Source organism: Mauremys reevesii, linkage group 26 (genome assembly GCF_016161935.1).
Source record: "Mauremys reevesii isolate NIE-2019 linkage group 26, ASM1616193v1, whole genome shotgun sequence".
In the NCBI taxonomy this organism is placed as follows: Eukaryota; Metazoa; Chordata; order Testudines; family Geoemydidae; genus Mauremys; species Mauremys reevesii.
In genome coordinates this window covers 12,148,591-12,163,030 of record NC_052648.1, presented here as the reverse complement: position 1 = coordinate 12,163,030, position 14,440 = coordinate 12,148,591, and the positions used below count along the sequence as shown (strand labels likewise).

Sequence of the window (14,440 nt, the reverse complement as noted above, 5' to 3'; positions counted from 1 at the left end):
CCATTGACAGAGCCGACATCTGGCCCAGCCAGGTGCTGTCCTCCTCCTTCCCCTCCTCGCCAGCTTGGGGTCACCCCTAGCAGGCTCCTGCCCCTGTCCTGCAGGTCTGCTGAAGTGTTTGGGGAGGAGGCCTCCGGCTGCTGACAGTCGCCCTCCGATCTCATGGAAATTAACATACACACACCCCTGCCCCACGGCTGCATTCCTGGGCTCTCCCGTGTGGGCACGTGCACATTTGATTTAATCCCTTCGCCCACTCACAAGAGTTCAGTCATTGCTCATAAGCACAGAACCACTGCTGGCCTGGCCCAGCGCTAACCGGGGGTGGGGCTGGAGACTTCCCATCCACCCCAGATAAACAGAACCCGAATTAGCAGGTAGAAACACCCCCATCCCCTTTCAAAGTCAGCTGTCCATTCGCCACTAGGGATAGGAGAGTCCCGGCCCCTCCAGCTCTGCAGGGTCCTGGGCCCTGAGCTTCGAGCCCATGGTGAACGCAATCTGTGCGGACACAGGGGGGTCTGGCTCGAGCCAGGACTTACACTGCTGCGTAGACAGACCCTCAGCCCCAACTCCCCGTGGGGCTCCAGCCCCCCACCTGTGATGATGGTCCTGATGAGGCGCCCTTCATCCTCTGCTTTGCACCCCAGCATGCCCCCGAATGCCCCAGCTGGGCATGGGACATCGAGGGGCCTTTCCATCTCTTCCACCTTCACCTTCTGCTCCAGCAACCGGGCCTCTCCGCTTGCTGCGCAGGGGAAGGAGCAAGAACATTAGAGTCTATTAGAGAAATTGAATCTATTTCCCTATGTTAAGTTCTCCTCACACCTTCTATGGGCCATCTTAATTATCACTTCAAAAAGTTTTTTTTCCTCCTGCTGATGATAGCTCATCTCAATTGATTAGACTCTTCCTGTTGGTATGCGTACTTCCACCTTTTCATGTTCTCTGTATGTATAAATATCCCCTGTCTGTGTTCCATTCTACGCATCCGAAGAAGTGAGCTGCAGCTCACGAAAGCTCATGCTACAATAAATTTGGTAGCCTTTAAGGTGCCACAAGTTCTCCTGTTCTTTTTGCAGATACAGACTAACACAGCTGCTACTCTGAAACCTGTCATTAGAGTCAGAGCATCCGCTTGGATCCGGGGCCATGTAACCTGACTCCTGAGTGGGGCAGGGACTGGGGGTCCCACCTCTGCCCGGGGAACTCCTGCCAGGAGAGCTGGGCCCCAGGCAGAGGGATATTCAGAGCTAGAGGTTGCTTGGGCTGAGAGCGAACCGGATGGTGCTGCCAGGCAGCCTTGTAAGCTGCTGTTGGCAAATAACCCTTCACTTGCTCGCCTCTTAATCTGTGAATGTCCAGTACCCCATGGCACCCACCTAGAGTGACCCGATGTCCCAATATTACAGGGACAGTTCTGATTTTGGGGTCTTTCTTACATAGGCTCCTATTACCCCCCAACCTCGTCCTGACTTTTCATGTTTGCTGTCTGGTCACTCTCCACCCACCAGTTTTAATCAGCTGCCTACAAACCCAGCCAGCATCTCCCTTCCATCAAACTGCTGCCAAGAGCATCCCCACTTCTGCAAAGCTCCCTGCTTGGCCAGTACCCTAGTAGGGTACCCTTGCTGCTCTGTACCCCACAAGAGCGAAGGGGACACTGAATCAGAGCAGTCTGACTCTGCCATTCACCAGGCATTGCTAGCACTGCTCTGGGGTTGGCAGCTGTGATGGGGGGTCCTGTGCGCTCAGTGTGGGGCTTTCGGGGAGCACATCCCAAAACATGGAGGTTTACAGAAGGGCCGTGTGGGAGCTTTGCTATTAGCAGACAACACGAGACACAAGGCGAGCTGTCATAAACAGTTAGTTAAGGGTTAAGGTTTTTTTCTACCTGTAAAGGGTTAACAAGCAGTACCTGTGAACACCTGACCAGAGGACCAATCAGGGACAAGAGATTTTCAAATCCCTGTGGAGGGAAGTTTTTTTTCTGCTCTTTGTTTTTTAGTGAGTCTCTCTTGGGAGTTAAGGGAGTCCAGACATCTTAATCAAGTCCTCCCAGGTTTCTGCAATAAATTCTTCTGTTCAAGCTAGTGAGTATTAGCAAGGAACTAATATTCTTATACTTTTATTTCTGTATTTGCAATTCTGTGTTTTGCTATAGAATTTCTTTAATTCTCTACTGTTATTGCTTTTACTGAGAAAGAAGAGAGGGGGAATTCGCTCCAAAGATTGATAAATTTAGACCCTGTGTATTGTTCCATCCTGGGGTTACGGAGATCGGTTATTTTTTTATTCTTTAATAAATCTTTTCTGTTAGGACTTGGTTGATCTTTCCTTGGGTAAATTCTCAGGGAAAGGGGAGGAGGACGGCATCCCTCTGTAGTTGGATCCCGGTATCTCTCCTAGGAAAAGGGAGGGGGGAGGAAGCAGGGGGGAAATGGTTTACTTCTCCTAGGTGTAAGAACTCCATGGATTTGGGGCTCTTGGGATCCCCAAGGATTTTGGGGAAGGACTGTGTCCCAATACACGTACATTATTGGGTGGTGGCAGCTTTTACCAGATCTAAACTAGGATTTTAGTTTAGGGGAGTCCATGCAGGTCCCCATTTTGGAACCCAACAGCTTCAAGTGGGGGTGAGACCTATGACATGGTTGGCAGCGGTGACGAACCTGAGAGCCATACAGAGGCCAGGCTTTTCTACCAAAGGGGGTTTAAAGCAGTTTTTCAGGGTTAGAAGGAATTTTCAGCTACGTTGGCTGGAGGGAATGAGGGTTTTCTGGCAAGGCTTTGTTACAGGAGACCCCATACTGAGAGCTACTTAGCAAGGGCGAGAGACACTGGTTAAACCAGTTTGTCTTGCTCTTGGGTGGAGGGGGAAAAAAAATTTTCTTTTTCTTTCTCGGTCAAAAGCACAGTCAGTGGCTGTGAACAGTCACTCCCGCAGAACAATTTGCAAAACAATACATTTGATTTCTCTTTGTTTAGTCGATGATAGACAGGGTTAGGAACGGAAACAAGCCACACAGAAAATTCCCTGACTGCAGAGGGGTGTGGCCAGCACCAGAAGGCACAAACATGAGTGGCAATGATACAGTTGACAAACTGGAACTGGCTAGGTTGCAAATAGACCTAGTTAAGGCAGAAAAGGAGAGAGAGGAAGCTACCCACAAGAGACAGATGGAAGCCAAAGAGGCGGACCAACTAGCCAAAGAGGCTGAGCACAGGAGACAAATGGAGTTAGACAAAGACCTGGAAATAGCAAGGGCTACTCCACCTGTTCCAGCCCAACCCAACAACCCTCCTCCAGCCACTGTTCCCCATCCCAAGAAATTTCCCACCTACAGGACAGGTGATGACGTTGAGGCCTTCTTGGAAAACTTTGAAAGGGCCTGCATTGGGTACAGCATCCCTGAAAACCAGTACATGGTAGAGCTGAGGTCACAGCTCTGCGGAGACTTGTCAGAGGTGGCAGCTGAAATGCCTAAGGACAAAATGAACGACTATAACCTGTTCCTAACCAAGGCTAGATACAGAATGGGCATAACCCCTGATCACGCCCGTCAGCGTTTCAGAGCCCAAAAATGGAAACCAGAGGTGTCATTTCCAAAACACGCCTACTATCTTGAAAAGCAGTATTTTTCCTGGTTGTCAGGAGCCAATGTTAACACCATGGACGAACTAAACCTCCTGATACTGATGGAGCAATTCCTGGATGGTGTTCCTGAGAACATTAGACGCTACATACAAGATGGAAAACCAAAAACTCACTGAGGCAGGGGAGATTGGACCCAAATGGATGGCAGTGGCAGAAACCACGACAGCTACTGTCAAGGGGAGCGAATCCCACAGGGTACACACCGACACTAAACCCTACCATCGAGGGCCAATCAAGCCCACACCCACAACCCAAGGACAACCGCAAACTACCTATTCTTCTACCTCACCAGTCTCCAGTAATCCACCTCGGACCAGTGACCCGTCAGCTGGGCGATGTTTTAAATGTAATGAACTGGGACATAAAGGCCAAATGCCCCAAGAACCCAAATCGAGTACAGTCCATTACCCCAGCATCCCACCAAGGATCCCTAGGCCCAGATCTCTCTCAAATACCCCCGAACCGCAGGGAAACCTTGAGAGTGGGCGGGAAGAAGATTACTGCGTGGAGAGACCGCAGCGAGCGTGTCAGTTATCCACCAGTCCTTAGTGGACCCGAAATTCATCAACCCAGAGGTCAAAATCACAATTTCTCCATTCATGTCAAAATCTGTAACCTTACCTACAGCTGAATTGCCTGTCCAGTACAAGGGCTGGTCAGGACAGTGGACTTTTGCTGTCTATGACAATTATTCCATCCCCATGCTACTGGGGGAAGACTTGGCCAACCATGTGCAGCTGGCCAAGAGGCGGGGAGTGGTCACCCGCAGCCAGGCCAAACAAGCTTCCACTCCCATCCCTGTTCCAGAGCCATCCACCAGGACCCCGTCTGTGTTACCAGAGACCCAGACAGAAGTGGTGGAACCGGATCCCATGCCAACAACTACAGCGGCAATAGTACATCCAGTCCCAGGACCGGAACTGGAAGAGCAACCAGCGGCAGAACCAGCGCCAGCACTGACGCCAGCGCCACAGGGCGCCAGCAGGCCTGAACTGGCAGAAGCAGCAGACAACTCTACCCAAGAGGCTCAGCCAGAGCCTGAAATATCACCTAGTGCACCAGCGGAGAGCGGTTCACAGTCAACGGAAACATCCTCATCACCTACATCGCTTCCAGAGGGACCCAGCCCAAGTCCACAGTCTACGGAGGAACTGGTGTCTCCAGCCTCAAAGGAACAGTTCCAGACTGAGCAGGAAGCAGATGACAGCCTTAAAAAAGCTTGGGCGGCAGCATGGAGCAACCCACCGCCTCTCAGCTCTTCTAACCGATCCCGGTTTGTTGTAGAACAAGGACTTTTATATAAGGAGCTTCTTTCTGGTGGACACCAGGAAGGCTGGCATCCTCAAAAACGGTTGGTAGTTCCAACTAAGTACCGGGAAAAGCTCTTAAGCTTAGCCCATGATCATCCCAGTGGCCATTCTGGGGTAAACAGAAGCAAAGACAGGTTGGGAAAGTCCCTCGACTGGGAGGGGATGGGCAAGGTGGTTGCCAATTATGTCTGGTCTTGTGAGGTATGCCAAAAGGTAGGAAAACCCCAAGACCAGGTCAAGGCCCCTCTCCAACCACTTCCCATAATTGAGGTCCCATTTCAGTGAGTGAGTAGCTGTGGATATTATGGGTCCTTTCCCAAAGAAGACCCCCAGAGGAAAGCAGTACATACTGACTTTTGTGGACTTTGCTACCAGATGTCCGGAAGCAGTAGCTCTAGGCAACACCAGAGCTAAAACTGTGTGCCAGGCCTTAACTGACATTTTTACCAGGGTAGGTTGGCCCTCCGACATTCTTACAGATTCGGGAACAAATTTCCTGTCAGGGACCATGAAAGACCTGTGGGAAGCTCACGGGGTGCATCACTTGGTTGCCACCCCGTATCACCACCAAACTAATGGCCTGGTGGAGAGGTTTAATGGAACTTTGGGAGCCATGATCCGTAAATTCGTGAATGAACACTCCAATAATTGGGATCTAGTGTTGCAGCAGTTGCTGTTTGCCTACAGGGCTGTACCACATCCCAGTTTAGGATTCTCACCATTCGAGCTTGTGTATGGCCATGAGGTTAAGGGGCCATTACAGTTGGTAAAGCAACAATGGGAGGGGTTTACGCCTTCTCCAGGAACTAACATTCTGGACTTTGTAAGCAACCTACAAAACACCCTCCGACACTCTTGGGCCCTCGCTAAAGAGAACCTAAAGGATGCTCAAGCGGAGCAAAAGGTCTGGTATGATAGACATACCAGAGAGCGTTCCTTCAAGGTAGGAGACCAGGTCATGGTCTTGAAGGCGCAACAGGCCCATAAGATGGAAGCGTCCTGGGAAGGACCATTCATGGTCCAGGAGCGCCTGGGAGCTGTTAACTACTTCATAGCATTTCCTAATTCCTCTCTAAAGCCTAAAGTGTACCATGTTAACTCTCTAAAGCCCTTTTACCCCAGAGAATTACAGGTCTATCAGTTTACAGCCCAGAGAGGAGATGACGCTGAGTGGCCTGAAGGTGTCTACTACGAAGGAAAAAGAAATGGCGGTGTGGAAGAGATGACCCTCTCCACAAACCTAGAATGTCTACAGCGGCAACAAATCAAGGAGCTGTGCACTCACTTCGGCCCTTTGTTCTTAGCCAACCCAGGACGGACTGAGCAAACATACCACACCATTGACACAGGTAATGCTCACCCGATTAGAACCCAACCCTACCGGGTGTCACCTCATGCCCAAAGTTGCTATTAAACGGGAGATTGAAAACATGCTGGAGATGGGTATCATCCGCCCCTCTACCAGTGCATGGGCATCTCCAGTGGTTCTAGTTCCCAAACCAGATGGGGAAATACGCTTTTGCGTGGACTACCGAAAGCTTAATGCGGTAACCCGCCCTGACAACTACCCAATGCCACGCACCAATAAGCTATTGGAGAAACTGGGACATGCCCAATTCATCTCTACATTAGATTTAACCAAGGGGTACTGGCAAGTACCACTAGATGAACCCGCCAAAGAAAAATCTGCCTTCATCATCCATACAGGGGTGTATGAATTTAATGTGCTTCCGTTCGGACTGCGGAATGCACCTGCCACCTTCCAAAGGCTGGTAGATGGTCTACTAGCAGGATTGGGAGAATGTGCAGTTGCATACCTCGATGTGGCCATTTTTTCTGATTCATGGCCCGAACACCTAGAACATCTGGAAACGGTCTCTGAGAGCATCAGGCAGGCAGGACTAACTGTTAAGGCCAAAAAGTGACAAATAAGCCAAAACAGAGTGACTTACCTAGGGCACCAGGTGGGTCGAGGAACCATAAACCCCCTACAGGCCAAGGTGGAGGCTATCCAACAGTGGCCTGTCCCATGGTCAAAGAAACAGGTCCAATCCTTCTTAGGCTTGGCCGGATATTACAGGCGATTTGTACCACACTACAGTCAAATCGCTGCCCCACTAACTGATCTGACCAGGAAAACACAGCCAAATGCAGTTAAGTGGACTGAGGAGTGTCAGAAAGCCTTTACCCAGCTTAAGGCGACGCTCATGTCTGACCCTGTGTTAAGGGCCCCGGACTTTGACAAACCCTTCCTAGTAACCACCGATGCATCTGAACGTGGGGTAGGAGCAGTTCTAATGCAGGAAGGACCGGATCACAACTTCCATCCTGTCGTGTTTCTCAGCAAGAAACTGTCTGAGAGGGAAAGCCACTGGTCCATCAGTGAGAAAGAATGTTACGCCATTGTGTATGCCCTGGAAAAGCTACACCCATACATTTGGGGACGGCGGTTCCAGCTACAAACTGACCATGCTGCGCTAGAGTGGCTTCATACTAACAAGGGAAACAACAAAAAACTTCTCCGATGGAGTTTAGCTCTCCAAGACTTTGATTTTGAAATTCAACACATTTCAGGAGCTTCCAACAAAGTTGCTGATGCACTCTCTCGTGAAAGTTTCCCAGAATCAAGTGGTTAAAAAGTGTTCTTGACATGTTTACATGCTTAGTAGTATATGTAATACTGCATGTTAAGCCTTTACTTATTAATCTGTTTATTTTACAGTTCTAGGAGGAAATCACCACCAGTGGTTCCCATTGTTGGCGATTTGGGGGGCGTGTCATAAACAGTTAAGGGTTAAGGTTTTTTTCTACCTGTAAAGGGTTAACAAGCAGTACCTGTGAACACCTGACCAGAGGACCAATCAGGGACAAGATATTTTCAAATCCCTGTGGAGGGAAGTTTTTTTTTCTGCTCTTTGTTTTTTAGCGAGTCTCTCTTGGGAGTTAAGGGAGTCCAGACATCTTAATCAAGTCCTCCCAGGTTTCTGCAATAAATTCTTCTATTCAAGCTAGTGAGTATTAGCAAGGAACTAGTATTCTTATACTTTTATTTCTGTATTTGCAATTCTGTGTTTTGCTATAGAATTTCTTTAATTCTCTACTGTTATTGCTTTTACTGAGAAAGAAGGGAGGGGGGATTCTCTCCAAAGATTGATAAATTTAGACCCTGTGTATTGTTCCATCTTGGGGTTACGGAGATAGGGTTTTTTTATTCTTTAATAAATCTTTTCTGTTAGGACTTGGTTGATCTTTCCTTGGGTGAATTCTCAGGGGAAGGGGAGGAGGGAGGCATCCCTCTGTAGTTGAATCCCGGTATCTCTCCTAGGAAAAGGGGAGGAAGCAGGGGGGGAATGGTTTACTTCTCCTAGGTGTAAGAACTCCATGGATTTGGGGCTCTTGGGATCCCCAAGGATTTTGAGGAAGGATTGTGTCCCAATACACGTACATTATTGGGTGGTGGCAGCTTTTACCAGATCTAAACTAGAATTCTAGTTTAGAGGAGTCCATGCAGGTCCCCATTTTGGAACCGAACAGCTCCAAGTGGGGGAGAGACCTATGACACGAGCCCAGAACAGCGGTTAAGAAAAGCCACTTTGATTGGTCATCTGTCAGCGAGAGGCTCATTTCTGCTTCCCGGCTGCAAAGCAGCTCTCGTGCAGACGGGTAGCGATGCCCCGTGGCAGGTAAGGGGGGCGTTGAAGGAAAAGCAGAAACACTGGCATTAACAGAGCTCATGGTGCACACATGGTCGCCTCTGCCCTGCTGCCTAGCGGGTCTCACTGGGCAGCTGGGGGAGCAGGGGCCCATCCCCTCTAGCTCAGGCCTCGGCAGTGCCATCCCCAGGCCCAGGACCCCTCGTCCTCTGAGCTAGCGCTCAGGCCCATCCCACCAGCCCCCACTGCTCCTGCAGTGAGGAGGCAGAGCCGTGTTTCTGCTTGAAGCTGCTGCGTCCAGGCTGGGGGATGCGGTCGGGAGCAGAACCCCGCTTTAGGCCGGCCACAAAGGACATTCGCCCCCCAGCCGGACCAGTCACAGGAGGCACCTGCCTGTGAGATCCTGGATTTGCTTCATGGAGGTTTTCAGCTGCTTCTGAAGCTTGAGCATGTTCTTCTCCTGCCTCTCCAGCTGCCCCTCCAGATCCTGGGGAGCACACGGGGAAAGGATGCAATGCGCCCTTGAAGAGCCAGCATGGGGAGGCGGGGGGGGCGCTGCACCAGGGCGTTTACCCAGCATGCTGAGCAGCGATCAGCCTTCTCACAGCACCAGCCCCAGCCTGGCCACGTAGCAAGTCTTGAACTGCAAGCTCAGCCATGCAATGCTCCCACCAACCCCCCTCCCGCCATCCCAACAGGCTCACTCCCGCTTTACCAGGTTCTCTCTCTTCAGCTGGACGATCTGGTGCTGGAGCCCGCCTTCCTCCTGCTGCCGTTGCAGGTCCTGGATCAGGCTCTGCTGCTGCTTGCTCAGCTGCTTCAGGGAGCAGACGTCCAGGCGGAGACCTTCCAGCTCCTGCTCGTGCTGCTGCTGCTGCTCCTGCAGCTGGCTCTCGAGTAGCCTGCAAGGAAGGGCAATAACTCAGAGGTGCGAGCGATTGGCTCACCAGGCAGGAGGCTGGCAAGGCCTCACAACTCTATGCCCCTCCGTGGGTGAGACAGGCAAGCTTCCCCCATTTTACAGCTAGGGAAACTGAGGCAGGGGTTGCTTAAGTCCAAGGCCGAGATTGGAACAGAACCCAGAAGACTTGACGCTGGAATTTTTTGAAGTCTCCACACGCTGAATCACGCACTTCCCATTGTCAGGGCTCTGACCTGGCTCTTGCCACCCAAACCCCATCTCGCCTCTCCACCACAAATGCATCCCTGCAACCTCAGACAGCCTGCTGCCCCCCCCAGGGCCAGTGCCGCTGGAGGGTGGCAGGGCCACCCGAGGGGGGAGAGACAGTTTTCCCCGGGCCCCGCAGGGCCCCCCACGAGGACAGAGCATTCCATAGTATTGCAACTTGTTCCATGGAAGGGGCCCTGAAATAGCTTTGCCCCAGGCCCCCCGAATCCTCTGGGCGGCGCTGGAGGCCAGGCCCCCGGGGGGGGGGGGTTTAAAGCAGCCACAGCAGCATTATGGGAAACCCAGACATGGCTGAGACACCGAGTAAACAGACTCACTTATTGGAGACCCGGACAGCATCATACGCATATTTCAAATCTTCCTCCATCATGGAGTCTTCCTCCACCATCTTCTCCGGGCTCCTGTTCAACCCCAGGATCTCCGCAAGGTTCTGCTGGGGAGGAGGAGACTGAACTGGGCCATTCAGGCAGCCGGCCCCTCCCCACCCCCACCGGCAGCCGGCCCCTCCCCACCCCCACCGGCAGCGAGGGACATGATGGGTGAGACTCTCACCCTGCGCTTGAAGATCTCAAAGGGCTTCCTCTCGTGAGCCAGCTGGGCCCTGGCCCTGCGCAGCTCCTCGCGGGTCCTGGCCAGGTCCTCCGTGACCACGTTGAGCTGCCCCAGGAGGAGGAGATAAGCCTTCTCATAGGGGTCCTGCCCATCGGCGCCGTTCAGCGAGGAGGAAGGGCTGTCGGATCTGAGCCTCCTCCACTCGTGTCTCTGCCTCCAGCGGCCCCTCTCATGGTCCAGGGACTGAGATGGGGACTGTGGGTGGAGAAGGAGGCCAGGAGATGCATTCAAGCACCATCCCTGGTGTGTCGGACGCTGGACACCGAGCCCCACTCGGACTGGGCCACCTGGCTGCACTGGGCAGGCGGTGCCTGATGCCAAGCTCTGCACTAACTCCCCATGAACGCCCCAACCCACCAGAGGTGAAAGTAAGCCGGGACGGGACGGTACGGTACAGTGTACCGGCAAGAGTCAGTATGCCGTGTCGGACTGGACCGGCTTCCGCGGCGGTGATTTAAAGGGCCCAGGGCTCCCGCTGCGGAGAGCCCCGGGCCCTTTAAAACCCCACCCGAGCCCGGCTGCCGGAGCTCTGCGGCGGCTGGAGCCCCAGGCCCTTTAATTCACCCCTGAGCCCCTAGCCACCTCTGCAGCTGGTAGCTCCAGGGTGATTTAAGGCCTTTAAAATTTTGAAAGGCTCCGCCTCTTCTGGTTGAGGCCACGCCCCCGCTCCCTCCAGGAGTGAGGGGAAAGGGCACCCCTGGCATCTGACCTCAGTGGCAGCCATGGGATGGCAGGACAGGTCGGCCTGGTTGGCCCAGTCGCGCACACAGGAACGCTGCCGGGAGGCAGCACGGGGAGGGGACGCCAGGGTTTACTCCTGGCTCTGACACCAAGCTGTGAGCTCGGGCAGCTTCCCCAGCTGAGCCCTCACACGGGAGGGGAGGTTTGTGACACAGGAAGCGCACGGAGCCCTGTGCGACACGTGCCAGTCAAAGGCCACGTCTTCGCAGGCACTAACTGGGCTGAACCAACAAGATCACCAGCGCAGCCCACCCAGTCAGAAGGGCCTTGCTACGATTCCCGGCCCGAGTCGGATGCCAATGGGACTGGCAGCTCAGTGCCGCTGCCAGCGCCGAGGGGCAAAGGGCTGGAGGGCAGGCTTGGCTCGGGGACTTCCTCCGCCCCCTGCCTGTGCCCAGCCCAGGGCAACGCAAACCACAACACAGCTTGTTCCAGAGCCCAGACACTCGGCTTCCCGCCTGCAGTCAGGGCAGCAGAGCCACGCACCAAAGCCAACTGGGTGATGTGAAAGTGTCTCACCTCGCTCTGCGGGTCGGCATCATCCCGGGACGGGGCCGTCGACAGAGACGATGGGTAGCTGCATTCGGAGTCCAGGATGCTGTCAGATGAAGGGGACCTCTGGAGGCTGGGGGTTCGCTGGAGCGGGGAGGAAAGGTACAAGGGTGCGTTATACAGCGGCTGAAGCTCCAGTCCTTGTTACGGGGCGGGGGGCTAGGGCATGGGGAGAACTCGGCAGGGAGACAGCTCGGACCTTTACGTGGGCCCGTGCTACCGCTCCCTGCCCAGTGGTGACAGATACGGGGCAGGGTGCCTCTGTCCTCCAGGGGATGTGCTGCCCGCCAGGGCGTCCCGCCATGGGAACCAGAGAGACGTTCCCCTCTGATCTCCAGGGGAGCAGGGCAGAAGTGGATGGTGCAGCTGCGACATTAGCTTCGGGCTGGGACTTTCCCAGAGAGCTGAAGGTGTCACTGGGATTTGGGCTCCTCGCGGTTTCGAAAGCCCCAGCCAGCTTCGCGCCGATGGTGCAGCTGTTCTCAGCGGCAGGGCTCTGAACGCAGTGACCCTAGGGCCACCTCCACCCTGGGACCGAGTGGACACAGCACAGACCAGCAAGGCACCCGCCACCAGGCTTCCTGCCCACCTCCCCGGTCCTGCCCCCATGCGACAATCCTTCAGCAAGAGCTTTCCTCCATTTCGCGGCAGCCTGGCTCCCCGGGGTAGCTGGGATGTCCTGGGCTCAGGGCAGCCAGCACTGCTCACCTTGCGGAAGGCCACCTCATCCTGCAGGTTCTCGCAGCACTGCTCCAGGCGGGCGCACTCCTTCACCAGGTTCTGGTAGCGAGCCCTCTCCCCCTCCAGCTGGCACAGCAGCTCCTGGCTCTCTGCCGCCACGCGCCGGCGCAGCTGGTCTGCAGGGGGCGGGGAAGAGGAGAGCAGAGACGGTAACGTTTGCCTGCAGGCCTGGACCCGAGTGTGACAGGCTCTGCTCTCTGCCCACCCTGTGCAGGAGCCCAGGCACCAGCGCCAGGGGAGGAACGTCGACGGGGCTGCCGAGCTCCAATGCTGCGCCGCCCCTGGAAAACATCTCCGGCGTGGAGCCGAGCAGGAGAGAGCCGGGAACTTAGCGGCATGGCCAGCGGGCCCATGGATTCAGCCGCCAGGGCGGGCAGGCTCAGGCCACGCGAGACCTCACCTCTGGGACGAGGCTGGGCACAGAGCTAGGGCAGTGATCCGCAGGAGCTGTCTCAGTAACCAGCCCACCTAGGTTTGGGCCACAGTCTCGTCTTGGCAGCATCACCCTGCCCACAGAGCTGGGCCGCCCGGGTGAGCACAGCCAGAGCCACCCGCTGGGCTTCCCTAGAATCCAGCCCCCAGCTGATTGCACCCAGCACAGCAGGAAAGGGGCTGGGGGGGCGTTTTACCTTCCAGCTCCTGCGACTGCTCCATGATCCGCTGGTTGAGAGCGTCCTTCTCTTCCTTCAGATTGGATTTCATGGCTTCCAGCTCAGTCAGGCGCTGGCGGGAGAGAGAGAGAGCGCGCGCTGGGTGGTGGGGGCAGACCCTGACAACAGTCCAGAGCTATGGGGTGAGAGGACCTGCTCTGGGGGTCAGAGGCCAGGCAGGCTCTTTCACATGGGGCCCATCACAGGCTGCAGGGCTCTACCCCACCAGCCAGGGCGCCCGGAGAATAGCCAGGCCCCTGCATGGGAGATTTATTGACAGTTTTACTTTTGATGGGCAGCATCAAGGATTTAAGTGTTTGCTTCAATTTTTTATTCAAATTTTCAGTTGTGGGAACTTTGGTGGCAGGAAGGGGATCAGACAAGGTGGAGACTCCGAGAGTTAAAGCTTTACAACTTAAACCCAATCAACTTCTTACGTCAGATATACAGAATAATCCGGGTTTGCTTTCAGAAGGTTAATGTCAAGCAGGGTTTCTGGCTGTCTAGGTTTTGAATATCGATGGACGTATTTGACCGTTTGTGCGTACAGGGATATTTATGGTGGTCAATATTTATCGATAAAAAAATTGACTCCTGCCAAGTCTATATACAGACTAGCTTGTCAAGTCACCAGAGACTTTGCAACACACTAGCAAGGAGCACGCTTGCATCACCTCCCCCTCTCACGGCTGAGCCAGAGAGGATAACCAGCCTACTACTGCTGCCAGCTATTGGAGCTGCCCCATATGCTCAGTGCTGGGTTTGAGTCACACCCGTTAACCACTGGGGTGGGGATCGTTGCTCTTTGGGACCACGTCTAAGGAAGGGACGTTTAACTCCCCTCAGTGTTATCGCTGGCTGCCGGCTAGCCGGACAATCAAGAGTCACCCCTGCCTGTGCCCTGCACCTGTTTCAGCTCCTCCATCTCCTGGCCCAGCCGGCCTTCCGAGCTGCTCTTCTCCGACTCCACGCGCTGCAGCTGCTCCTGCAGCTCCCGGATGCGCTTCTCCTGCGCCTTGTCCTCACGCAGCGCCCGCAGCTCACTGCGCAGCCGCTCCACCTCCTCGCTGTGGGAGGCTCTCAGTGCCGACAGCTGCTCCGAGAGGCTCCGGTTCTCCCTGGCCTGTGGGAGAGGCAGCAGTCAAGAGCCGGTTCAGGCCTGCAGGGTCCCAGGGGAGGAACTGGGTGATTCCTATCTGAGCACTCAACAGCGGGGAACCAGGAGGGGGGAAATCCAGAGAAGCTGCCACGGCCTCATCCCCCACAAAGCCAAACAGCTCCCTGGAAGTGAGGTGCTATCCAGTGCCTCCCCCAACCCGGGCAGGGTCAGCCCC

The 14,440-nt window shown here is 54.4% G+C and overlaps 1 protein-coding gene across 2 annotated transcripts in view; it reads right to left on the bottom strand.

Annotated features, from left to right (window-relative positions):
* LOC120391800 (unconventional myosin-Vb-like) overlaps window positions 1-14,440 on the bottom strand; it is a 69,920-nt gene that overhangs the window by 7,866 nt on the left and 47,614 nt on the right. Inside the window, exons 23-31 of one of the 2 annotated variants that reach the window (XM_039515908.1) lie at window positions 14,014-14,229; window positions 13,086-13,179; window positions 12,424-12,572; window positions 11,683-11,799; window positions 10,363-10,617; window positions 10,128-10,243; window positions 9,337-9,523; window positions 9,015-9,108; window positions 599-748 (exon numbers count right to left, since the gene is read on the bottom strand). In XM_039515908.1, coding sequence (XP_039371842.1) covers window positions 599-748; window positions 9,015-9,108; window positions 9,337-9,523; window positions 10,128-10,243; window positions 10,363-10,617; window positions 11,683-11,799; window positions 12,424-12,572; window positions 13,086-13,179; window positions 14,014-14,229 — 1,378 coding nt within the window. The remainder of the gene's footprint in view (window positions 1-598; window positions 749-9,014; window positions 9,109-9,336; window positions 9,524-10,127; window positions 10,244-10,362; window positions 10,618-11,682; window positions 11,800-12,423; window positions 12,573-13,085; window positions 13,180-14,013; window positions 14,230-14,440) is intronic. The other variant, XM_039515909.1, reaches the window with a different exon arrangement.